The sequence below is a fragment of the Trichoplax adhaerens genome, genomic scaffold, assembly GCF_000150275.1.
Source record: "Trichoplax adhaerens TRIADscaffold_1 genomic scaffold, whole genome shotgun sequence".
NCBI classification, from domain to species: domain Eukaryota; kingdom Metazoa; phylum Placozoa; class Uniplacotomia; order Trichoplacea; family Trichoplacidae; genus Trichoplax; species Trichoplax adhaerens.
Window position 1 is genome coordinate 4,867,831 of NW_002060943.1, and position 27,071 is coordinate 4,894,901.

Below are 27,071 nucleotides of genomic sequence, written 5' to 3' on the forward strand. Positions count from 1 at the left end.
ACCGGTTTTGTTTATGGTTAATTTTGTATCTCCATCATAGCGGTAATTAGTGCAACTTACACGACTCTACGTGATTCAATTTCTACAAAGTGCAGCACTATCGAGCCTATGGTACGAATGCTAGTAAGGGTAATAATCAGTAATACTACAATTGTACAGTGCCAATAGCTCTAAGATCTATTTCTAGAAATGGCGTTTTAAAAGCAAAGCACTGGGATGACTTTATCTAAATTTTAGGAAATTAATTTGGTTACAGCTGGTGATTAATCGTAGAAGGATAAAAATGAAAAGAAAAGTGTGTGCCCTATACCATTATACAGTACAATTCGATATGGTTCAGTACAGTACGTAGGAGTGTAGTCAAGGACCACTGCAGACGGTACAGGTAAAGTACGTATAGAAACCTTGTAAATAGACAAGTCTTCCAAGTGTGTCAATATGAGTGTCTCCAAGGCGTCACAGATATGCAGAAAACCTACAGTACATGTACTGTACTGTGCAATAAGTAAACATTGTGCAATGTCGGTAGAGGTCTTCACGGTCTACAGTACAGTAGTCTGTTTTTAGTACTGAACAATATACTTTAGTACAGTATACCGGTACAGTACCGTAGAGGTAAAAGAAATACTGTACAGTACTGTACTGTAGATCATGATTGTAGCAGTGTACTGTACTGTACAGAACTGTACTGCGTGTGCGCGTACTGTAGACAGGCTCCGAGAAATTTTGGAGATTTATCGCACGTACGAGTCATACGACTGATACGACGCTGAACATCATATTATAATCATTGATCTGTTTCTTTTCGAATTTGCTTTCAACATATCATCAATACACGTATTAAGTTGGACAAATTTGATCTGATTGGACTCGGTAAAATTGAATTATATCCGTTTTACAACGGTTATTATGTACTGTACTGTACAATGTACCTATATGCGTATACGCGTACAGTACTCGTATATGTTATACGTACAGTACTGTACAGTACAATGGACAATTGGACATACGCAGTGGATATATACTGTATATAACATATATGTATATATATATATACAGTATATAATTATATGCATATATGACATATATATGTAAACGTACAGTATATGAGTATATTTAGCCAAATGTAACATATTGCATAACAAAATATATGCAGTTTCTTTTACTGCAACAATGCTGAAATGATCTCTAAAAATGGAATGAGCTGTTACTGCTGCACACTTCTGCATTACAAAACATCCGAGGAACGTCAAACTGACACTCGGTCACTCACAATCAAAGTGCAATTTTAGTCGCTGCTTTTATCCAGTGCAATACCGCACAGTATCACAATAAAAGTGAGCTTTAGGAGGTCGAAAACTTAACTCTTGACTTCAATCATGAGTTGATGTTGTACTGTATATGATGCAAGTGTACTCTCTTATTTTTTTTTTATACTGTGTGCGTGCCAATCACACGAGAGAACGTAAGAGTCTTTCAGTACAGAAGTGAATTACATTTCCGCATTTTCATCAACCTTACACTCCCTACAGTTATTACCATTACTACAGTAAAGGTCAGTGGTCACTAGTTAGTACAGTACTATACTGTACAGTACAGTACAGTACAGTACAGTACAGTACTTCCTTCATCACACTTCGGGCTTTGTACTGTACTGTACTGTCTCTATGAGCCAAACCATAGAAACCGCGGCTTTGTTTTTCGATTCTACAGTACCGTGATACTGTACAGTGTACAGTGGACAGTATGGTAAAACGTGGTACTGTGCACTGTACAGTACTGTACCGTATGAAAGCGTACTGTACGCTTTCATAGTTTCTGGCTTTATCACGTGTGCAAATTGTTACGATGCACGGTAGTTTCTATACAAACGCAGGGTCAGATGCACGAACGTGAATTCTAGAAAGTAGTAAACTATTGTAAATCAAGCAACAAAATCTTTTCTTGTAGGCACCTAGTACAGTACCGTTCACTGTACTAGAGTACAATGCTGTTCACTGAACACTATTGTTTCCCTTGATATATTCCGCTGTAGTTTATTATTAGGCGTCAATCTTTATCGCTATTACCGTACGGCAAGTTTACGCATCTCGAAAATTTCCACTTTTATAAGTAGGATATATAAGCATCACGTATTCTGTCATAAGTGCCATATAACTGAGTTAATTGGCTTTTAAATTCAATGAATGATTGACCAAAAATCTGCGTAAGAAGTTTTCAAAGATATATTCCATCACAGGTTGCATTGATTCACACTGGAGTCACATTAGCACGGTAAAATACGGTAAACGGAGAAGTTTCATCGTGTCAAAAGGCAGAATGAGTCAGTATAGTAGGACCAGTATGGGATTACGTTCAATGATCAGGAACAAAGAATCGATTCCGCAACCATCACCGCCGTTAACACATAACTCTTCCTCTGAAAATGAAAGCGACAGTGACTATGGTACATTTATCGATTTCGAGCAATATAAAGATTATTATTGATGTTATTGATAAAAATGGTAAGGTAACGCTAATATTATCTACTAATTTTATAAATCAATGATTGAAAAATGTGGACAGAACCGGGCATGAGAGTTGGTAAAGAATACCAGGCTGTTATACCTGATGTTATCACCGGTATGTCATATTGATCGAAAACTTAATAATAAAAGGTCATATTGCTAAAATATCAATACCATCCGATGGAACTGATCTAAATCTATCAATATATCATATTAAGTCGTTTATTTCTCGCCTTTGTACGACAGATATTGCTTTACTTCATTTATACACTACTTCATATCTCGATGATCGGCCATTATACATCAGGCGTACGTTTGCTGTGTTGCACGTTGTGTACAGTACTATGTCCGCTACGAGCTTACTGTCTTCTAGTCAAATGTCAAAGCGTGCAGTACAGTCGGCTAAAATACACTGCACTCTTGGCCTGTACTAGACAGTGTACTCTTCGACACGGTTACGCTTTACCGTATTTTCTGTTAGAGATGCATTATTTAATTTTAGTCCTTGCGTCCAAATGTCTGTATCAATGGAAACCAATCCAATAAGTAATACCATGACTGTTTGCCTTTATTCATGGCGTCGTTTTTGATGCATGCAAGATGATCCTGCAATGTTTTTCCAGGCTTTCATTTGTCGGAAGTACATTCTAGATAAAAAAATTTCCTTCGTTACTTCAACCTCAATTAAGGCGATAAACATCATCCTTTAAAATGAATGATTGTAAACGTCAATTTCATATCTTATTAGCCAATAAATGGAGAATAAAAAGAATGTACTCTACTGTAAAGTATCGTAGTACTCAGATAAGAATACTTGTAGGTACGAATAGAATAAGATGGGACTTTTTTTAAGCTTTCGTCTACTCTACCGTGTAGTAACTGTATTGGATCCGCAAACAGTTTGGCACAATTGAAATTTGTGCCGTGTTTGAGTAGACACAGCAGATATAGTAGTGTATGAATTCATAGACGGTAATGTCGCTGTCGTAAGTAATTGCATCGCCGACAAGAGAGTGATACTTTCGAATAATATTCAGTCCTCACGATAGGTCACTAGCGGTTGCCTAATTAATTTCGTTTTTTTACTTAAATGTACTCTGATGCCAAATATTGCTGAAATGCAATTTTTATTTATGATACGAAATAATCAGTACTTTAATTCATACTCACAATTTGCAATTTCTATTTTCAATACAAATATCAACCTTGACATTAATTGCTACTTGGGAAATAAGCATCATGGTTGATGCTTATTTGGTATTGATAGCAAACAATAACTACATAATTGTGTCATTTACCAAGTTATAATGGCAAGAAAATCTGTCCCGATTAAAACTGCTCTTTTGCTTACATCTCTTACGTCTCATTTTTGAGGTTAACTTTGTTTTAAAGCTTAATACCGGGTAAAGCAGACTACATGTACAATTTTTATAGTTTTTTCAATTAAGTAAACGCGTTAAATGATACCGTCAACACGATAGATTATGTAGTATATTAAATTATTAAAAACGCTCGATTGTATAATATACAGTAGATGATCCATACGCGTACCAATCTAATATTTTTGTTGTTGAGTTGAACTAGTCGGTTAGTACCGGCAAGGGATTTACGTGTGCGTAATCATGTGCTATCTCGTACCGTATAGCATAATACCTTCGTGGCGATTTGATATGATATACGCGAATATAGATTATGAACAATTTCTTCAAATGATTTAATTTTAGATATTTTACATCTTGGTACACTGCAGAAATTTTCATTAAGAATTATTCTATACATACCCATACGCCTACGTATATTCATTATTTTTTAAAATTATTATATTACTATGTACTAATTAAGAGTAGACCCATTCGTGCCGTATTACTGTATACAAGTATGGTTTTAATCGCTACATAGATGCGAAATAAAATATTACTCTACTATAACTAAGAAATGTTATCGAATCACTTACTAATGAACAGTGTGATAATACTTATCGCTAAGAAAAAAACTAAGAATTGTAGACAATCCATTAATAAAACGTAATGCACGTGTAGTATACTGTAAGTGCGATAGCAAATGATTCAGTTTTTAAATATGGGTACCCGCCTATCGTTTTGTAATTATTCACATACGAATTATTACATATTTTGTCTAATAGGTGGTAAAGCAACACAGGATCGAGCGACAACTAAAATTGCAGAAGAAACTAGAATTTGGGCCCCTGAAGTATCTATGTCCGATGCCAAAAGTCAGCGTGAAAATTATTATAATAAATTCTGAAACATTTCTGCATTAATATTTCTAATAGCACAAAATAGTTATTAAAGTAATCTGTGTAGATATCACATCAATAAGCAACATGCAATATATGCTTTATTTTTTCTCATGATATAGTTGATGAATTCATACACTATGCAAAAACAAATTTTGGATATTCCTTAGAACAAGTAAGTCCATAATTCATAATTCTTCATAAGGATATAGGAATAATTCTTCTATTGTACTTCATTTATTACTAATATAAAATTGTGTAAAATATGTATTTATATGTACATTATGTTTAAATACCATAAACGTATTGTTTATGAATGCCGCGGTCCGTTTATCAAACGGTGGTGCTACATAATACGAGTATACATAATTGTATACGTTATTGTACTAATTTCTCTGACAAAGTTGTAGCATAACTTTCACATCTTAATATGCAGCTACTATAGTAAAATTTAAATCATATCTTTATAAGTATATAGTAGAAAATTTGAATTTGTTATCAAGATTTGTATTGTAACTTTGAATTAATGTTTGTTTAGGCATTAGGTATGCTCTACTGGCATGAATATGACATAGAAAAGTCAAAGGAGGATTTGGCCAATTTTGCCCCTTACCCAAGTAATGCACATAATTATTTATACATCTTTTAGGGCAATGTAATCAAGTTTTCATGATAATTATTGCTCATGAAGTAATCACCTATACAGAAAATTTTATTAGTTATGGTCAATATTTCGCTAATTGACTTACTTTCAAGTTGATACATCACGCATTTCTGGTTCTTTTTTTAATTTTTAATTACATAGATGAATGGAGTATGGAAGATGAAGTACTATTTGAGCAAGCATTTGATTTTCACGGCAAACATTTTCATCAGATAAAAGCGATGGTAAGAAATGCCTATTATTTGCTCAATTATTAGATCTGATTTGAAATGAGCGCAATCTTGTTTCATGCCCGAAATTTGATATTTTCTTACATTAGTTACCTGATAAATCCGTTGGTAGCCTAGTTCGCTATTACTATTCGTGGAAGAAAAGGAAGAGTAGACTTAGCTTGCTAGATCGACAAGCAAGAAAACCCGCTGTTCCAAAAGATGCTACTTCGTGGTTAGTAATTTGTTTATATATCTATTCATATATCGATACGTTTTTAAGAAATTAAATAAACCGAACATTTTAATCAGTGAAAATTCGGCAGAAGAAAGTAGTGATTCTGATTTTGAACCTTCCAAGGGAAGAAGTAACGGAGTAAGATTGCAAATACGCACTTCCGTATGACCACATTTCTGATTGTTGGTCAGTGTTATACCAGACTTCTAGTATGACTTTTAATTGTTCTTATTTGATACAGATTTCTAGTGATAGCAGAGTTTGCTCCAATTGTGGATCGTGTGTAACTCATCTACACTCGACACCAAAAGGCTCCATTTGTAATGCATGTTATCAGTACTGGAGGTGACACAAATTTTCTTGGTTTTTAATCTATTTTTCGGCGAAAATATATTAACGTTATAGTAACTAAAAAATATGTGATATTCGTAGACGTACTGGAATGATGAGAAGCAACGTCAGGATACAAACCCGTACTGAGAATGAAAAAGGAAAATTGAAAAAACATAAAAGACGTCCTCCTAAGGTATGCAATTAAAATACTATTTTTTCGATACAGTCAATAAAATTTTGCTGTCTACTATCACTAGGGTATGAGAATAACTAGAGAAGCCCTTATGGTAATAGTGAAAGGGAATCACGAAAATGATTCTAGAATATTTGAGAACGAAATTATAAAATTAAAAAGTCAGGTCCAGCGTAACAAACAAGTACTGTCTGAACTTGATGAAGTATCTGTCAAAGATATTGAACGATATAGACTGCCAGAGGTCAATTTTGTGTATTTAATTATTATCATATATATTATTGTCAATAGTACTAAGCTTTCTTCTAATAATAATAGAGTGGAGTTAGAAGTAACGCTCGATGGACCACTGAGGAGCTTAACATCGCTGTTGAAGGTAGATGTAACTTATAGCTATACGACTATATTGTCGCAACAAGTATTTATAACATAAGGAATGAATGCAGTTTAATGTCAAGATTACTTTGTTATATATTAGCTGTAAGAAGATATGGCAAAGATTACCATGCTATTGCTGAAGTTGTCGGCAACAAGACTGTTAATCAGTGTAGGAATTTTTTTGTAAATTATCGACGACGTTTCAATCTCTTGCAAATTTTAGAAGAATTCGAAGCAACTCATGGAGTAAGACAAATCTGAAATATGAATATTTAGAATTGATCATATTGTTGAATTACTGTATTATTGGCAATCTTTTTTTCAGAAAAAAGGAAGATCTGAATGGAAAGAAAACGGAACTGATGACGTATGTTATAGTAACGTAATTTATAGTTGAAAACACTGTACTTTAATGTATTTTGGTCCCATTAATCTATAGGATTTATCGAGATCTCCGACTAAACGCCGAAAATCAAGTCAAGATGATACCGATAAAGACGATGTATCTGAGCTAATGCATGATAAGAGCGGTAATGGTTCTAATAATTCTGCTAGTTATTCTCCTGATGGTCAGCGAAGATCTGCCATGTCATCCTTGATTAGAAATGGGGCTAGTTGAATGTATTAGATGGCATTATAATTGTAAAAATATAGACTGAAAAGCATTGATCATTGCGCTGTATTGTTGCCCATCTTTCTTTTTTATTTGTATTACTTCTGACTGTAAAATATTCATGCGAGAAGAGTGCATCGAAGCATGCCGGAATACATTTTAAATACAGGCCGACAGCCAACACAATATATTCATATGCTTCATACAAACCAACAAAATGCAGTTCTACCCAAAATACTTATAAGATTCATCTAGGTTAAACATCTAGTTGTACAAGAAGTTGTAGATAGGCCGTAATGCCGTTATCTAGATTTATATAGCTTGATTTTTTACGTTAGACAAATACTTGTTGAGCACCTGCAATATCTTACATTTTGGAATAGCTTCTAATTTATTAGTAAGTTCTCGATTAACGATTAACAATCGGTTAGAATATTAATTGATTAAGACTGTACTAACAATTTTATACATTTTTGCTTATTGGATCTATAAGAATTAACACGAAAATATTACTGTTATACCTACTGTACTGTACTTGACAACAGTTGATGATGCATCGTTTCGATTAACGCTACTGGAGCTCTGTGTTACGAAAAGCAATTAGTCTGACGATTTGCTTCGTAAAGGACAAGAGCTTAACATTTTAATTTGCTTCTAAAAAGCAACGGAAATGGTTTAATTTTACAGTAGCTATTAAGGCACAGCTTTGTATTATCAACGGTAATTTTGATACTGCAGGAACATTAACTTTAACTCATAATCTATCAGAAATTTGTTCGTATGTATGAAATTGGTTGTTAAGCGCGCTTTCTGATAGCATTAGCATCTGAGATACCAGACTAACTTTGTAAACAGACACCGTTAATATTTAAGTAATTAATTATATTATGGACGTTACTAAGTTTTTTATAGGTACTAATAAAAGATTTCGGTACATTAACCGTATAGGCTGTTCCAACTGTTCTTTTTGCTGGTTGTAAAATAGCTAACTATTCCATTTTCAGGTATCTCGAACCTATCAAAAGTTTTTTGTAAGATGCAGTAGGGGGCATGTTATTGTCATATCTTATAACATTTCTGAGCAGCGATACAGTCAATTGTAAAATTAAAAGATATCGGGCAGATGACGTCTTAATTGTTGATCTTGTTAATGCATAATCTTACCTTGATTTCTAGTAATATTTGCAGTGACGGACTAATGTGATTTCGACAATTGGTACAGTATCTTATATACGAATATCGCACAACATTTGAAAGTTTTCTATATAATCACCTCACAAGATATACTGTAGAGCGTTGTTACGTAAACGCTTGAAAGAGAAAATTTTTAATATCTAGAGCTTCATTAAACTTAAAGCTTAAAAAATATAACACATTATACCGTATTCAAATTTAAGAGTCTCAGTATTGCGATAGGACATTACCACACTCGTTCGACGCTTCAATATTTAATTTCTACAACATATAAATTAATTCATATGTAATAGTAAGATCCGGTACTAGGTGAACACTGAAGAAAAGCAGTGTGATCCTTTTTCGGTAAGAGAAAGCTAGCTGAATTATAAGCATGTAAATAATAATATATATATCTCTATACTATTAAGTGTCATGGTGTAGCCTTAAACAGATTAAGAATTATAAATTTCAGAATTGCTCATTCAGAGAAACTTTATTGGAAATTGTGATGAATGACTCGTATACTTGACCAATTTCCGCATGGTATTCTCTTTACCGCTATATAAATTGAATGCTGATCATTATTGGTAATTCATCATATCCTAGATAACCATTGTATTATTTTCGTTGTAAACTACAACAGCTAACGTAATTGAGACGAATTCCATTGCACTGATGTACCTAAAGCTTGATAAATTTAAAACGAAAAATTCTAGCCACAGAATAATAAAAATAATTTAAACATAAACTACACAATAAGACTGAAATTTCCAGCATTCACTTCTTTTTGTTATATTTTAATTCTGATTTTTCATTTATTAAGTACAATAACGAAAAATATTTAGATCAACAATGAATTGATATATAACTAGCGTATCGCGCCAGTCATTTTGCGATATAACAATTACGCTATTTTCTAATAAAACACGGTTTATGGAGGGAGAATTATATATTTCGTTAATCGGATACAATTCACCATAGTTTTCATTAATCACGATTTCAGAAAAATCCAAAGATGGGATTGGCATACGCCATCGGCTTAACGTTCGGATGAGGCTGAAATAATAATGTTACCTTACTAACCGGTAGAATGAACTTAATCGGCATTCTAAAAGCTTTGCATGACAAACAGCTAAAATGACTCGGCTTGACTTACCACAGCTTCGTAAGAGGTATACTTGGGCTTAAGATTGGAGGTTAATGTTATGTATGCTCCCTTATTGCCCATCTGGTCGCTATTAAGATAACATCAGGTTCAGTATCTTAATATTATATCAAATTTATAAGCGCAAGGACAAAACGTAATTCTTTACCAATAATTAGGAGCTGAAAATACTGTTATACACTGGCCATCATGAGCTATCTCATACCCATCGTTCTTGACCTCATGGCTTCTAATTATCATGTCTAATAGGGAAACACCTGAGTCTTAAAGATTGATAACGGTCAATGATTGGACTAATACGCATTACCCAAATTATTTCTTTCGCAAAAGTTTTTCGTAATGTCGGGTCCAAACTGAATGCCTACGCCTCTTTTACTTGGCGATCGACCAGGCTACAAACCAGTAGAAATAATTCAACATTTAATATTTCTCAATCAATGTAAGGTAAAATAAAGATATTCACCTGCGGCTGAGGATCAGACCAAAGTAATTCACACATAATACCTTAGTAATTAATAGTATGAGTTATTTCAAATCATTAAAATAACCGATTGCAACACAAAAGATCAATAGGGTGAGCCTAATACATACCAGATTCTGGAGGTTCCCTTTTACGATCAACCTTTCGAATATCATTCAAGGTTACATCATCATCACTAAAAAGTCCACCATGCATGCACTTTGTAAAAAAACATAAATAGAAAATTGTCTTTAAAGTAAGCAAAATTTACAATATCGAATATATAACATCGCTCATATTTTGCGCACCATCTAAATATTGTACAGTGCATATCTAAATCAAGAAAATTTTCTAACCAAAATCTTATTGTTTATACAATGTGCCAAAGGCAAGTAGTTGAAAATTTCTGTAAATAGTTCACACATATTTGCTGAATATTTTTCCTTGACCTCTCCTTCAAAACCGTACATTTTATTCATCGTAGGGCTTTCATGATTACCTATTAAATAATGTATTCATAAGAGAATTTCCCAATATTACCCATGTCAGTATATAAACTGCAGGAGCACTCATTTAGTGTTAAATATCATCGCTACACAGTATAATACGACCGCCGTAAATAGTCTTACCTCTTGATAAATGAACATGATTTGGATATAGCACTTTAAAGCCAAATAACGTAAAAACAACCTCAACGCAGAAAGATCCGCGGTCGACAAAGTCACCGTTAAACAGCTAGCAGGTAAGATTAGAAATTAGTGTATCGACTCTTCAGTTTAGTCAATATTTTTGATGTGAACATTATACATGCCATAGACTATAGACGCTCGAACACGATATATATTCCTTACATAAGGGTTATCTTCAGATGGGAATCCGTTCAGATTAAAAATATTTAATAAATCGTAAAATTGGCCATGAACATCACCGCAAACGGTTAATTTGCCATTCTATTAATAAATAATTCAGCAATCGCTTTGACTATTTGCCTACAAGTAGTAACATTGATTCTTTTACGAGATATCCAAACCAGTCTTACCGATGGTATTGTTACATCTACCAAAGTAGGCAGACTTAAAAGTATTTCTTTAATCTTAAGTAGTATAATATATGCAAACTTCTTATGTAATTTCTTTTGATTTCTAAAAGTTTCTACAAGTTCTTTCATAAATTCAAGGGTAACATTGCCTTGAAAAGATGGCCCATCATAACCAGGTTCAATTTCTACAGTTTAATCCAAGTAATAGATAAATAAATATGATACATCGCACTTCAAGAACAACTTACTGAATGATAGTATTCAAATACTGTGGCTAAATTACATTGCTAAAGATTCAGTAAATACGTATAACGTTAACAAATGTTCACTCCGTATCTGTCCAACTGTTCTTGCTCATCATCAGTTGGTCATATCTGAGTGATTGAATGATATTCACTTTAGGGAACTTAGTGATAGCAAACAGACAATTTCTGCAGCTATGTAAGTTATTCCCAAATTTGTTATTTTCATATAATACAAACTATAACCAAATGCACTAGACGACGATGATAGACATAATAATCTTGCAATAAGTTGTAACCTATATTAGTGATACTTCTGTATAGCTACTTTGCAATCATAATAATGTATCTTATACCAATATTCTCTCAATTTTGCACTGGACTGCAACGTTTATGACAATAATGACGATTATTGGCTAACAATAATCTATAATATACCCATGCACTCGATATCTATCGACTCTGATGTCAAAACTTTGCTAGAATCTTGTACAGCAATAGCTTTTTCGAATGCCCGTCGTCGAACAATTTTGTTACATTCATTATACTTCTGCCTAGCATCTTTATCATTGGGTCTCGATTTGGTAACCTACGAGAAAATAATTTGTGTTATGAATAGCATTAAAGCTGCTGTCAGTATACTTATTCTAGCCAATTTTAAAATTGGATACCTTTGATTTTTAAGTAACTTATAGTATAATAATATCAAGTTAATTATTTTAAAAATTTGTAAGGAATTCTCGACTAACAAATTCGTAATCCTTCAGAGCCATTTTAAAATTGCCAAGAGCCATGTTGGCTGAGGCTCTTCTGTAATACCCCTACCCGAGCGCAAACAATACAAATTAGGGAAAACAGATTTGCCAATTATGCTGGAAAGATCCAACAGCTTTAGAGCCATAATTTAACATTCAATATCATCTTTTAGTGGAATATTGGTTACTGATTTATTTACCTTGATGAAAGTTCTATCTAGCTCAATACATTTCGAGGCATCTGCTAAGGCATAACCAAAGCATTCGGTCTTGATAAAACTGAAGCTAATCAAAAAATTTTAATTTTCTTTACTCTACGTTGAGATATTGGCAATTTATCTATACATTGAAATGAATGAACTACAACGGGAAATTAGGCGATACTTTTCTACACTCAGTAAATCTATCATCTATTGATTAGGTAAGGATTAAAGTCATCAGCATAACTCAGATATAGCATCGAGAGTGAGGTAAGAATATATAATACGCGTATATCAATGCATTCTCGAATCAAAAGTTAGCCGTATCTTGTTCCATTTACCTTCTGTTGCTCCAGTAAGCTGGTACCGTTGGATTTAATTCAATGGCTTTGGTATAAAGTCGGATAGCATCTTCGTAATATTGCTCTTAGAAAAAGAAATTTTTATAACCATTAGTTTTAAGAATTGTATGAAACTGTAGGAATGGACTACTGTCGACGACAGTCTATTGACTCAGAATAACGTCGAGAATATTGCAATGTTCACGATGAATTTTTCCGGTTGTATTTCTATAGAAATCAATGCATGGCTTAGAAGACGGCAGCACAAGCCAACCTCTACAAGCATTATGATATTCATTGACTAGTTCGTTTCAAAGCTATCGAGGTTGATTATGACTCCTTTTAATGTAGAAATTTAACACTTGTATACTCAACGTTATGCTAGTCAGGTGAAAAGTCGTCAAGGTTAATATTCGATCACGTAGAAATAATGGCATTCAAGCTGGTTAGCTGAAAAGTCACAAAAGTGAAATATTATGACTATTACTGACCAACTAATCATAAAATATCGTATCTAGATTACGCTAGTCGGTACTGTAGCAATGAACTCTCTCATCTACAAGAGATCATCGGTGGATTTCTACCATTGACTACAGTTGTAATCGACACTACAGTAATAGTTTTACAGTAGACAAAGTTCCAAAGCATTTCTGTTCAAAAAGGTAAATGGATCTATTCATGGCAGTCTATTAATCGCCATTCCAATAACGAATGGTTATCAGCAAAGAATGTTAATAGCAAGTTTCAACGATGCAACGTGTCTTGTCTGTGGTGACTACAGTACTACTAACTCAAAAGATCATCCTTGCATGGCCTAGTACTTTACTATTCTTACTGTCCACATTGACTGGTGATGTAAAGAAAGTGAATGATTGTTTACATTATAGCGTAGCGAAAAGAGAATATCGTGAGGAGAAGATTGGTATAGCAATGAAATTGAATCAACCAACTCGCCATGTCTGCTTGAAATAGGCCGCACGCACTAGTACTCCTACAACACGCGACTATCATCAAGACATAACACTGAGGGAAAACTAGTAGACACTTGTCATGATTGATAGAGTAAGTAGCCGCCGAAAACGAATATAATCCGATCAGGACATCCATCTTCTATCATGTTGTCAATTGAATAGAAAGATTGGAGCAATTAAATTCATTGAAATGTCTAACTTTTAAAATTTTCATTAGCTTGGGTCTTGAATTCTTCAGCTTTGAACTTGTCATCATCAGTGACCGCAATTTGAGGAACGCTTGATTGACTTTCACTCTGTACGTCGCCCATTGCGGACGTCACTAGCTCGTTGGAGTCAGCTTGTGGGAATGAAATGAAACCACGATTGAGTTGTGGTGCGCGTCAACTGTACACTAGTGAGTGTACAGTAGGTTGAGTTCTACGTCAGTACCGTCACTACAGTATCGTCAGTTCTATCGGCAGTGACAGGTGATACTAAAGTAGTACAGTAGTATTACTTTAGCACGTCACGGCTGCTGTTACTTTGCCTTGCTGTGCCAGCAGTACCAGTACAGTGCTGTATATGACCAACCACGCGTACAATGGACAGTGTACCGTCAATGTCGATTATACGCCTGCGTGTGCATGTGGTTGACACAGCCACTGCCTGCGAAGTCTACAGTGTACAGTACACGACAGACTCTCTAGGGTCTCTACTGTACTGTACACTGTACGAAAGGCCAGACTGGTTAGTCTAGTTACAATGTCAAAAAGTTTATGAAGATGACTGTACTGCAGTATTGTATGAGTCATTGTACAGCACAGCAGGTCCTTGAAAATTTACTACTGTTCATTTGACTGAACAAGGAAAATGTAGTTGAATTGTATGCCACCAAGCGTCCGATACTGTAGCATATTGACGACAATGAGTTGGCCAAAATGGTGTATCGGAAAGAACCATCAATAGTGACATCAATTTTGCTCGTGTTCCTATGAAGTAAAACAAATTGCTTTTTCTTCTACCTCTATCATTGCAATGTACTGAATCATAGACTACTAGAAGAAGAGTCGTATGATCAAAATGATTCATTATAAATTCATTATCTGCTTACTTGAATATCATGACTACGTTAAAACATACAGTACACGACAATAGTAAGCGTTAAAAGCGCCAGTTTGGGCTTCCCCACACCCAATATTTGCCCAATTTGCCTAAGCCCAATATTCGCTTTTAACAGACTGACGGACAGTGGACAATGTTGAACATAACTACTAGCTCAACCTTGACTAGTCCTGGGAATTAATGATCCAAGACTTGGAATATTACTTCAGCAAGTAGACATTAACGATATTGGAAAGGGTTGCAAAAGCTAGGAAAGAGTGATAATACTAGGCCAAAATCTTCAACACGTTATCCTGTTGTACAGTAATGTTGGATTGTAACTGAAATAATAAAAAAAAATCATTGTAAATCAACAATGGCCGTCAACAAGAGGCGACTATGCAACACTCAATGGATCGTCGTCCTCCCTCTAATAGCTTTCATCTCTACCATTTGGATTCTCCATAGTGGCAATAAGAATTGTGCAGAAGGTAATGCTAGAAATTAATTTTGACCTGTGTGACAACATGCTCTCTAAAGTATAACCTCTATCCACCATGACTCTATTCCATTGTCAACAATCGCTGACAATGTCTGCATACGTCTGAAAGTATTTCAACCTTGATATCAATCAACATCATCGCAAGATGCCGATATTGAGCTTGGTACGAAGAAGAAGAAGAACCCGTATCCTACAGTATGCATTTTACTGTACTGTACACATGTTCTTTTTATCTGGTAATTTACGACATTAAGGAAATTCATAAGTACCCTGAGCATTTTATATGTTCAAAACATCAAACGATTTATCTACTGTACCATCTTTAAAACGACATGTGATGACTTGAATCTTCCTTGACGAACCTGAATTCATCTTTGTAACAACACTAGACGTCAATGTCCATTATCGAACTTGCACTAGCAATAACAGTCAAAATAGTATTGCTAAGAAGAAGAATAGTTCAAGGATTACATTCGCAATTCTAATACATCTATCAATACTTGCTATTTATTTAGGATTAAGAAGCGAAGATGAACGCATTGAAACGTTGGAATCAACAATTCAAGCGATTAAGAGACAAAAAGAAGTCTTGCTAAGTTCTTTAGCGAGTAAAGAGAGAGAGCTTCGCAATTTAAAATCTGAAATTTTAAGCCAAAAGTTAGCCATAGATGACCCTCAGTATACCCTTGCTCATAAGAAATTCAGTAAAAGCATGACTACAATCTATGTTATAACACCGACATACGCCAGAGCAACTCAAAAAGCGGACTTAATTCGGCTTTCACAAACATTACAACATATCACTGACGTCCATTGGATAGTAGTTGAGGTTACGAACTACTTTAATAAACTTATGTAAAATAGCAACATTCAACGTTTAATTTATTAATTTTCTGCTTACAAGAAATTAGCGATACTGTATGTTATTGCCAGTAAGAAGACAACACTTGTTCTAGGATTTTATGCTATTTTACTTTGTAGCAGTTACAGTATCTAATTGGACTTGATTTATAATTATCCAGAATAGATAAGTACAGTACTATACAGTACACTCTTCCTAGTCGTACGAAATGACGTTATAGATCCTATGTAGTACATATGATAAGTATTTTAATGATCCGGAGTGTTTAGCCTGATACAACATTCTTCTGCACCTCTATAGATTTACACCATAGATGTTTATTCTCTTGTCGCTCATGTCAATAAATAACATCATTTTTTTTTATCACAATATTGACTTTCACAGGATGCAAATGCAACTTCGAAATTAGTGACCAATGTGCTAAAACGCAGCAAATTACTTTACACACAGCTCAGCATTCGTACACCAGCTTTCTTATTACGTCAGAAAAAAGAACCCAAATGGAAAAAACCTCGAGGGGTTGCTCAGAGAAATCGTGCCTTATTATGGCTACGTGAAAATATACAACTAAAAAAATCGAATGGAGTTGTCTATTTTGCTGATGATGACAATACTTATGATAAAGACTTATTCAATAAGGTAAATCCAACTATCGAGTGTAGGATAGGTATTCTTGAAGAAGCCCATGCAGTAGAGAAGATATACTTCTATAATGATATCATCAATCTTGCACAAACTAGATGAGGTAACAAATTTATGTTTTCGTTGCAGTTTCGAAATACCAAGCGAGTGAGCGTATGGCCTGTTGGACTTGTAGGGGGATTACGATTCGAAGGGCCTCGCTGCAACAACGGCAAAATTACTGGATGGCGGGTTGTTTTCGATCCTAATAGGCCCTTTCCATTTGATATGGCTGGATTTGCTATCAACTTGGAATTGATACTAGAAAATTATCAAGCACACTTTAGCTCATCCGTTGCACCGGGTTATTTAGAATCGTCATTACTATCATCTTTAGTACAGGACAAAACTCAACTAGAGACAATAACGCCTAATTGTAGAGAAATATTAGTGTGGCATACGACAACCGCTCGTGCTCATTTAAACCGCGAGCCTTACGTTAAAGCTGCTAAAACATTAGAAGACGATAAAGTAGAAGTTTAAATGAATCTTTGAAAAATTGCGGTATAACTTTATCATATTCATTGCCTGCCACTTGCTCACCCTAATATGAGCCATAACGGTCAATTGAATATTCAAGATGTGAATTTTACTCAAACAAATTATTAGTTCCCAATTGTTGGATTATGTAATAATTGTTTTAATCTATTCCTACGATTAGCCATGATAGATCCTATTAAAATTTATCGCTTTCCATAATATTATCCTATTTCGCTACATTAGAAATGACTAAAAATGAATCTATATTCAACTGGATTTCATTTGAATGAAAATTATTTGATGATATTCGCACAAACCTCCCTATAATAGGTATAGTTTTATATGTTGCTGTTATCATATTTTTTTTAAGAATAACATATACTTCTACCTTGTATCTCGCCGAAGACGAAGCTTAAGCTGGTGAATCGTAAGTAGCTGCCATTCAATTCATTAATGCACGATTACTATCTAACTAATTATTGTACGATTTCAACTTCTGAGACAAAATAATTTAAGTTGATCCCTAGCCGTAAATAATGTACATACGCGTATATTCGAATATATATGTAGACGTTCATAACGATAGATCGGTACGACTCGTCATTGTTACTGATTTCATAAAGAGCAAAGTGTTTTTTACAGAAGTTCAGTCATTGCAAATTTTTTACGCTATTTACTGAAATTTTATATAACGTAGTTATATATATTTTTTTTACATCTTGTGGACTAATGATAAGTTGTCTATTTAAGCCATGTCGAAAGGTAACAGTAATGCAAGTTTATTGAAATCGTGAGAATATTTGTCACATTTCTAATAAAGATACCATTTTTCCGTTATTACTCTCTTGATATGGATATCGACTAAAAGTACCAATCGTAACTATTAATGAATAAACAATCTCGTTCTCAATAAATATTCTGAATGGTAAATTGTTCTCTGACGAACTTGGATCTAAAAAATTAAAATTTTGTCATATCGACTTAGCAATATCGCTATTATTGGCTCACATAGTATGGCCATACAAGTACTGTAGTAGTACTATAAAGATTTTTACTTGTTGCTATGGAAGTTATAGAGGCATAGTACAGAAGAAAGAGTAAGTCTTTGTATCCATAACGGCGACAACATCTTTACTGTACTACATTGCATTAATGTTCGTTATACTTCAAAGGTGCACGACTATCTTCCCATTCTTGCAATAATTGTAATGAAATCAAAAGATTCTAAATCGCAAATCATTATAAAAAGAATTTAAATATTTCTGCATGGCATATCGGTAATCAGATTACTATTATTATTTTATCATTGGTGCAACTTTATGCACGTTAAGATTCGATCGACATTCATAGTAACTTGCCACCTGCTATTGCGTCCAATTCAATAATATTTAGTAATTCTAGTCATTAATTACCGATACTAAATGACAAATTTTGAGCTTAAAATAATGGCAATATATAGATAAACTGGATTACTTGCTATATCATGATATCATTTTATTAAAAGTTTGCATACTAAAAATTTCTCATATATAAGAATAGATAAGTGATTCAGTTATCTTGTCTTGAATAGGTTTATAGTTGTTACACATTACTATTATAAGGACGAAATTATCTATCCAACCAAACCAAACCATCTGTAGATTGCAAAAGTAATAACCGATGATAACAGTATAAGAGTCGATAATTGATCAATTTCTATCCAACATTAGATAAAGTTAAATGCACGAAATTACAGATCGATACCTATAAAGACAATTCTGGCGCAATTTTACTACACCTAGCAAGATATGAAGCAATAACACGAATCTTACCCATTTACTACCTCTTTCTATTAAGGAGACTCTACGAGTTTAAGTTTATCTGACGTATATTACCTTTGCAATCTCCAATATCCTACCGATATCGCGGAATTATATTATTATTTAAGCTATTATCTAGTGTTATATAGAAACCGAAGCAAAACAGGACTCAACATTATAGCCAATTAAAAAATTTTATTATAAATCAGTATCACTTTACTAATAAAGAGTAACATTCTCAATCAGATAGAAGCATATAAATTATGAATTGTTACCATAACTAACTACTATTAAGTATTGCTTTTTTATCATTTTATAGTGGTGACAATTCCTTAAATATAGTACTAAATGTCGGAAGAGAAGGTAGCCGTTTCGAACTTGCTGTGCTATAATCTTTGGATAACTTTTTATTCGTTCTCTGACTTCTAGTCATGCTAGTACTACCCGAGAATGTATACAAGTATGGATTAATGGATGAATTGAGGGGCAATACAAAGACAGCAATGAAAGGCAATGTATAGATTTGAACTTCCGAATCGAGCATACTGCGCACCATAACAATATAGAAGGGCATCCAACAAGCTAAATTCGCTAATAATATTATTAACATCCTGCCAGCAATTCGTTTATCATCTTCTCGAATATTACGACAATTTTCAACGGCCATTCTAGTACGCTGGATAGAGATAAACATTGCTAAGTATAATATACTAACAATTATCCATATTAAGACAGTGATAGCGATGGACGTTAAGATCCAAATACGAAAGAATGAATTATGAATATTCATAGGTAGGCAAACACTACTATATTGGTAGATACGATCATCAGCTGATTTACCAAAGCCAAACATTAGCGGGAAAGCTACATAAGATATGCTAACTAGCCAGAAGAAAGTAACAATTGCGCTTGCCGACTTAATAGTTAATCGTTTACCAGATAATGGGTAAACCACGCAAATATAGCGATCTATGGTGATCACAAACATCATTAAGACCGACATAATACTGGATACGCAGGTAAGAAAACATGCAAAGACACAAAATGGATGCCGTAACCAGAATTCAGAATATTGTGCGTAGTTATGGTGATAGATTTGATCGGCAACAGCAATAATGATAAGGTAAAAGCCAGTCAACAAATCGGTGAAGGCTAAGTTGCTAATAAGAAATGTCGGCACTAAGTGACGATGAAATTTACGACGCCATATCCAATGCATAATTATGACCGACGTATTGCCAATAAGAGCTAAAATACCTACAATCCAAACAAAGATTTGTAACGATCTATGGGCTAATAAATTCTCACAAGTTGATAATTGCTCCTGATTGGGTATAGGTTTGCATCTTTCCACAGTACCAGGTACAAGACAACATAAGTATTCGCGAGTAGATTGCCTAAAAGGAAGGGTCGAAATTTATTTGAAAAAGTTAATACACTCAACATTGTGGATAACCTTTAAAATTGCACCTATATGATGTAATAAATTCAGGGAAATTATGGATATCGTATCTAAGTGAAGCCCTGTTTGAGTAAATGTAGTTAAATATCAAAAGGTATCTGTTGTAGATAAATTTATTATATAAGTGAATGCGTGGTAATTTCTAATGAAATTAACTGCAATAGCAAATTAATGTACTAAATTTTCTATAATAAAGAATGTTTGTGATAAATTTGAAGTAGGGATTTTAAATTGATTCCAAAAGATGAACAGCTAAAGCTGAAATTATAATTTCCATACGGTTATTGATTTCGTAAAATCTTTAAAATAAGAATACAGACAGTACTATAAATAGAATTATCCATATACGCGTATTTAGCTATCATAGTAACATTTTTACAGTTCTAGAATAAGAATTAAAAAATAAAGTATCTAAGGTGTCAGTTTTACGCGATGCAATTGATTTCACTAATTTACAATAGGATAATTACGTACAAATTCTGTAGCCTAATTAATCCATAAAATGGCTCCGAAGCTAGATCAACCAAAGGATTATTTTTTAATGACCTAGATATGAGATCCGGTGTTGTTAAATTTAGCAATTTATCTCATCAGCAAAACAAAATTTTTATCATCTAGACAAAGGAATTTGTAATTATGAATTATTGCGAACAATGTGAAGTCAATTAATGCTGCTAAACTTACAGTATTCTTAGTAAAGACATAGATGAAAAACAATTATGAGTAATAACCCGTACGTTATTTTCATCTAAGGTCCTAAAGCCCAACAGAAATCATGGTATTAACATTCGAGAATAAATCGAATATATATTTTAAATTCTTAAAAGACATAATAACGCTAATCTATTTGTCTTACAAATTTTCAAGATACTGATAACCATTAAAGAAGGAACCACAAACATTAGATATCCTATTATGAGCCAGATTCCTATAACGGGTAGGTACCCAAAAGTAAATAAATCAATCTATTCATTAACAATGAATTAATAGTATTAATTTACATTGTAACCTCGACTAGTTTCCTATTAATAAGATTTTAGCCTTAAATTCAATGGTTACTCGTATATCAAAATATTATAAACTAAGCATATGTCATTAGCTATGCAATCTACTAAAATCGAAAAACTTATTCCTCATTTTACTAATTCGATCAATTGAATAAACTTACAAAATATGAATTCGATTAATATCTGATCGATTTTCATTATTAAAATACTCTATTTTATTTTTGGCTAGATGCCTAATGAAGAAAGTTTAATAATTAATTTAAAGCTTTATTTAAAATCATTTTTATTGCAAGATTTGCGTAGATATATGGAATAGTTTTAGCGTATACTTACAGTTCTCGCAATCGATAATGCCTCATCAAGTGATAGGTCTGAAATGATTGAAGATCGTTACCGTTTAGGATTCTATAATTAATAAAACATGGTAAAATAATATGGTAAGAAAACAGGAATCCAATCCATATACAATTGCTCTATATTTTCAGCTTTAAATCTATGAAACAGAGGATGAATCACTTTGTTTGAGGAAGTCTTGTAAATTATCAGTTAAAAATATGAGTTTAATATCAGGTAATAAGAAAAGCAAATATCAATTGAAATAATAAATTTCAAAATTAAGAACTTATAAATTTCTTGGATTAAAATAAATACAGTTTCCAAGGGGCTTACAATGGTTACATGGCTTTTGAAATATGAATTTCTAATTTAAATTTACCGGTCAAAGATATTTTCTAGCTGCAATCTATGTGCCATTTAATTAGAAAAAGGTATCCCATTTTGTTGGAAGAAAAATTTAAGGAAATATTAATACTTACAGTGATATCAATGATTCTCCTTGATTGACCAAAACTTCCGGCAAAAATTCTTGGATATTATTTCGACTCAAATCCCTAATCAAGTATTAATTGTCACTTAATACTTCAACGAAATACTTGCAAATAAGAAAAGATATCAAATAAATCTCCTTATTTAAACTATATCTTAAATGCGATCAGCTAACACATCACTACATATGTAATACAAATAGATTAGCGGCTAATATTTGCTCTACCGCTATAAAAATGTTATTAACAGTTAAAAATTTAAAAAGTCTAATAATGCATATTTACAGAATTTTTAGGTTATGTAGCGGACGTATGAGTTCTTTAGCGGAGATTAAACTGAGATTGTTATCCGCTAAGTCTCTGTAATATTGGACAAATGAATTAATATGCCAACATCTTAACCTACAATGCTATAAATAAATTCAAATTTGTAACAAGTAAGACCAACAAACAGCTCTTACAAAATTTGCAATTTTTTAAAATGCTTAAACATGTGATCATCAGGTGTAGTCATGTTGCTATCAGCTAAGCCCCTAATGTAGTATTAACAGAAATTAATTTAGTAATAAGTAAAAATTTGTGTAGGAAGATGCTTCCATACAATCTCTATAAAATCCAATCCTAAGAAATGATAATTACTAACAAGGCCTTCAAATTGTTGAAATATCCTGAATGAACAATGTTATACCAATCTTCACCGAATATAACTTTAGTGTGACTGATATCTCTATTATTCAAATTGAAAAAATTATTTATTAGCTTAATCAAGACAAATGACTTTCATTTAAAAGTGCTCACTTAGAATAATATAGCTATCATTTTAAATTAGACACGTACAATTGCATGAGCCGTGATAAAATAGAATAGCATCGATAATCAATGGTAATCGCATTATTCCAGCTGAAATCTCTAAAATACATATAATAATGTGCATAAGTTAGATTCAAAAGCCAAGACAGTATTCAAAGCGTATCTGTCACAGTAAAATTAATAGATGTATATAATTTGAATAACTATTTACCGTTACAAAATTAAAGGACTAGTATTTATCATTTTTATAGGTTATTAATATAGATAGACAGAGACATATATTTCGTCTATTAAAGAAGATTGAAAGCCTTTTCGTGCCATAAAAGCATTGTAAAACAGAAAGCTAGCATTTAGGCTTTTAGGCTGTTTGCTGTTATCATAAAATACGGTGTAGATAATATAGATAAAGAATGGCGCATATTTCATATCAGTAAAGAAATTATTAAACTACATAATTGAGCTATCTTTAGAGTATGTACTTTAACTTACAGCTTTGTTAAGACCAATAAATGACTAAGCAGGTGACATGGTAAATTCCATAGTCTATTCTTAGCTAAATTTCTGCATTATTTAAGGAACACATTACTCAAGTTATTTTGATTCTTCTAGTAAAAAGTTATTGCTCAGTAAGCAACAAAATTCTGGTGATGAAATACAACAATGAACAAGATTTAAATTCTTAGCTTTATCTATAATTTAAAATTATTATGAAATACTATTAGCAATAATAGTCTAATGACGAAGATTGCAAAGAGACAACTTGATCTATGTAACTCTTGATATAAGGAATTTCGAGAAAATTAAAATATGATTCCAAACTGTATTTGCAATAAAATTCTTAAGTCAAAATCAAAGCTATAGTCAGTTAAATCTAAAGTACTAGACAATCTATCTAAATGTGAGACTTACAATTCGAAAAGGGAGAATATATTTTTGAATAAGCCATCTTCCAAATAGTCTAACTTATTTTCAGCTAGTTTTCTGATAGAGAGATAGCATATTATGATATAAGGATAAATATTATTCAGGTAATATTATATGTAGCGGCTTAATAATTATCATCCAAACTGCTGGAGTATTCTACTTACAAAACTGTTAAAAATTTTAAATTACTAAAAGGTTTGGACTGGTTAAATTTAATATTATTGTTACTAAGGTCCCTATAATTTCATGATGTGATAATAAAAGGACATTAGGGTGGGTACAAACACAATAACATCGTAACTGATATGAGTTATATAAAGGATTAAATCGTAAATGAATTTTTCATCAATTTCACTAATCTCCTCACAATTCCCATAATTTTGGCATTTCCTGATTGAATATTCCATTAATACTTTGCAAATCGTTATTATTCAGCAAGCTAATAAATAAAAATGTTATAAATTAGCATTAATGTGACTTGGCTTAAAATTATTTTGCGTTTTCGATCATACTGTTTTGCAAATAAACTCGAAATTAACAGATGATATCGATAGCAGATCGATATCAACCAATACTAGTATGCTAGTGCTACAAATCTAAAATTTGTAAATACTGTAAAGTATTGTTGATTTGCCCTCCTCGATGTCTACCTATAGTGCGACTCCAAATTCTGACGATCTACCATCGTCAGGAGGAAGGATACTATCTCTAGTCGCTCTTAAGGTACATTTTCATTATGAACTTTTTCAAGACAAACTGAGCCCAAACTTTATTGAAAATCAGTCAATTCATAGTAAACTGACAAAAAGATGAGTTATCGGCACCGAGACAATATTAGAAAACTATGTACTAATCTATTGAAAACATATCAAACGTCATAGATAAATTAATGTCATTATATTCCTAGATAAGCAATCTTAAGGAAACTATATTACAGCAGCTACGCTAAAGCTACTCCGTAAAAACTAGTTCTACTAGAAGCTACGTCAAAGATAAAATTAATATCAATATATTACTAGATAAGTAATGTTAAGGAACCTATTTTACAGCAGCTATGCTCAAGCTACTCTATAAAAATTAGTTCTACTTGAAGCTACTTACAGGGTATGTAATTTTGTCATTCCATCAGTTAGGTTTTCACCAAGAGTTAGTAATTTATTATTGGATAAATCCCTATAATGTATACAGATATTAATAAAAAATGATTAGTTATTGTTTTCTTTATAACTAGTTACATCTAGACCGACTGTAGTGCTATCAAATTACAATTATATCAAATAATATGTAACTATAATTTAATACATTAACGCAATCAAGCACGATTGCAATCTTTAGAGAAACAGCTTACAAAATTTTCAACTGCTTTAGGCCTTTAAATGTTCCAGTTTTTAACTCTCTAAGGGCATTATTACTTAAACGTCTGATATAAAAGGAAGAAAATTATATTAGCTTTAATTCATGGCTTATAAATATAATAATAATCTTCATTTTTAGTGTTAATAGGTGCTGCAAATGTAAAAGTTATAGGCATTTTAGGTTATAATAAATAATCCAGTCAGCAATTGCAACTAAAGTAAGATTGAACACTTTTGCTCGTGTTTGTTTATTTAAAAATTTTTTAGAATAGTATTAACTCTTTAAGATACAATATTTACAAAAAAATCATGCCTTTTAGAATTGATAAGCAATAATTAAACTCTAACTTTAAGTTGCAATAAGTACGTCATTGAAATAAAGATTAACCATTGGACGATTTATAATAAAGGTTTTAGGGAAGTTTATAAAAGACTTAATTACTCTGATCTTTCGAACTTGACAGCTGCTATGCGAATGGGAGCCGCTAAGTTATTCACTAAGGTTAACAGTATAGCTTACATTTCTGTCAAGTTATTTAAAGTGTAGAATTGGTCTATTTCCAACTTCCGTAATCCATTATTTTGGATAAATCTTGTGTGTTTAAAGTAAAGATGTTTATAATCAGTAATTTCTTATAAAGAAGATGTAACGGTCTTACGTACATCACAATTGAAAACAAATTCGAAATTTATAAAACCTATTCTTGAAGGCTACATACAGATTTTTTAAATGAATACAGCGATCAAAAGTTTTCGGTTTAATACGTTCAATGGCATTATCATTTAAATTTCTATTTGAAATAAAAGCAGAAGAATCAAATTTATCAACGGTTACACACTTAATTGAAGTAACTTGTGAGATATCTATTCTAAGCTTTCATTTTTAAGTTTTTATATTATTATTGAATGGATACTAACTTCTTTACTAGATCAATTTCGATTTATTATTGTATAGCCAATATAACTAGTTACTTACAATTTCTCCAATCTTGAAAAGTTACAGATTTCTCCGTTAATAGATTTCAAGTTGTTCCGTGTGATAATCCTAATAAAGATTCAGTACCAATAGTGCTTCTTAACTCAAATCGTTAGTTGGAATTGTTAACTTATCATACCATTTTATAGCTTAAAATGGATTACAATTGTTTCACTTACAACTCTTTCAAAGATAATAAACCAGCAAATGCTTTATTGCTAATAATCCTCAATCGATTGCTACTTAAATCTCTACAATAATCAAAATGAGCTTATAACGTTACAATAGATCAAGTTGATGTAATTTTATCATGTTTCCTAGCAATCATCATTCCAGTAATTAAATTCTGCATTACAGTAGATGTTAAGGTAGTAACTTACAATTTCAGTAACGCTGATAAACCTAAAAAACTATTGTCCTGTATCTCACGCATCCTATTTCCTTCCAGGCTTCTGTGGGATAATTATCAGCTAATAAGCTATCATTTTATATACTTATGCATAATAGTTGTTGAACGCTAGTATGCAAGCAGAATCATATATTTCAATTCATTTCTCTTTTTGAA

General features: G+C 32.6%; 3 protein-coding genes across 3 annotated transcripts; 2 read left to right on the plus strand and 1 right to left on the minus strand.

The window, feature by feature from the left end:
* Window positions 1-2,319: 2,319 nt before the first annotated feature.
* Window positions 2,320-7,398, plus strand: TRIADDRAFT_51793 (uncharacterized protein; the record flags this gene model as incomplete). Its single annotated transcript, XM_002107826.1, has 15 exons — window positions 2,320-2,446; window positions 2,566-2,622; window positions 4,651-4,740; window positions 4,887-4,939; window positions 5,303-5,381; window positions 5,570-5,652; window positions 5,748-5,872; window positions 5,950-6,013; window positions 6,117-6,220; window positions 6,308-6,401; window positions 6,466-6,645; window positions 6,720-6,777; window positions 6,880-7,025; window positions 7,105-7,146; window positions 7,219-7,398. 15 exons carry the CDS (start codon window positions 2,320-2,322, stop codon window positions 7,396-7,398), a joined length of 1,482 nt encoding a protein of 493 aa, XP_002107862.1.
* An 8,640-nt stretch (window positions 7,399-16,038) lies between these two features.
* TRIADDRAFT_49638 (uncharacterized protein) lies at window positions 16,039-17,352 on the plus strand (the record flags this gene model as incomplete). Its single annotated transcript, XM_002107827.1, has 3 exons — window positions 16,039-16,155; window positions 16,573-16,827; window positions 16,960-17,352. The coding sequence occupies 3 exons, from the start codon at window positions 16,039-16,041 to the stop codon at window positions 17,350-17,352; spliced, it is 765 nt and encodes a 254-aa protein (XP_002107863.1).
* A 2,109-nt stretch (window positions 17,353-19,461) lies between these two features.
* TRIADDRAFT_51796 (uncharacterized protein) lies at window positions 19,462-26,939 on the minus strand (the record flags this gene model as incomplete). Its single annotated transcript, XM_002108613.1, has 17 exons — window positions 19,462-20,545; window positions 21,085-21,156; window positions 21,295-21,366; window positions 21,779-21,850; window positions 21,951-22,022; window positions 22,433-22,507; window positions 22,903-22,974; window positions 23,085-23,168; window positions 23,741-23,812; window positions 24,161-24,232; window positions 24,543-24,614; window positions 25,277-25,348; window positions 25,524-25,595; window positions 26,229-26,321; window positions 26,507-26,575; window positions 26,686-26,757; window positions 26,887-26,939. The coding sequence occupies 17 exons, from the start codon at window positions 26,937-26,939 to the stop codon at window positions 19,462-19,464; spliced, it is 2,250 nt and encodes a 749-aa protein (XP_002108649.1).
* Between the last annotated feature and the right edge of the window lie 132 nt (window positions 26,940-27,071).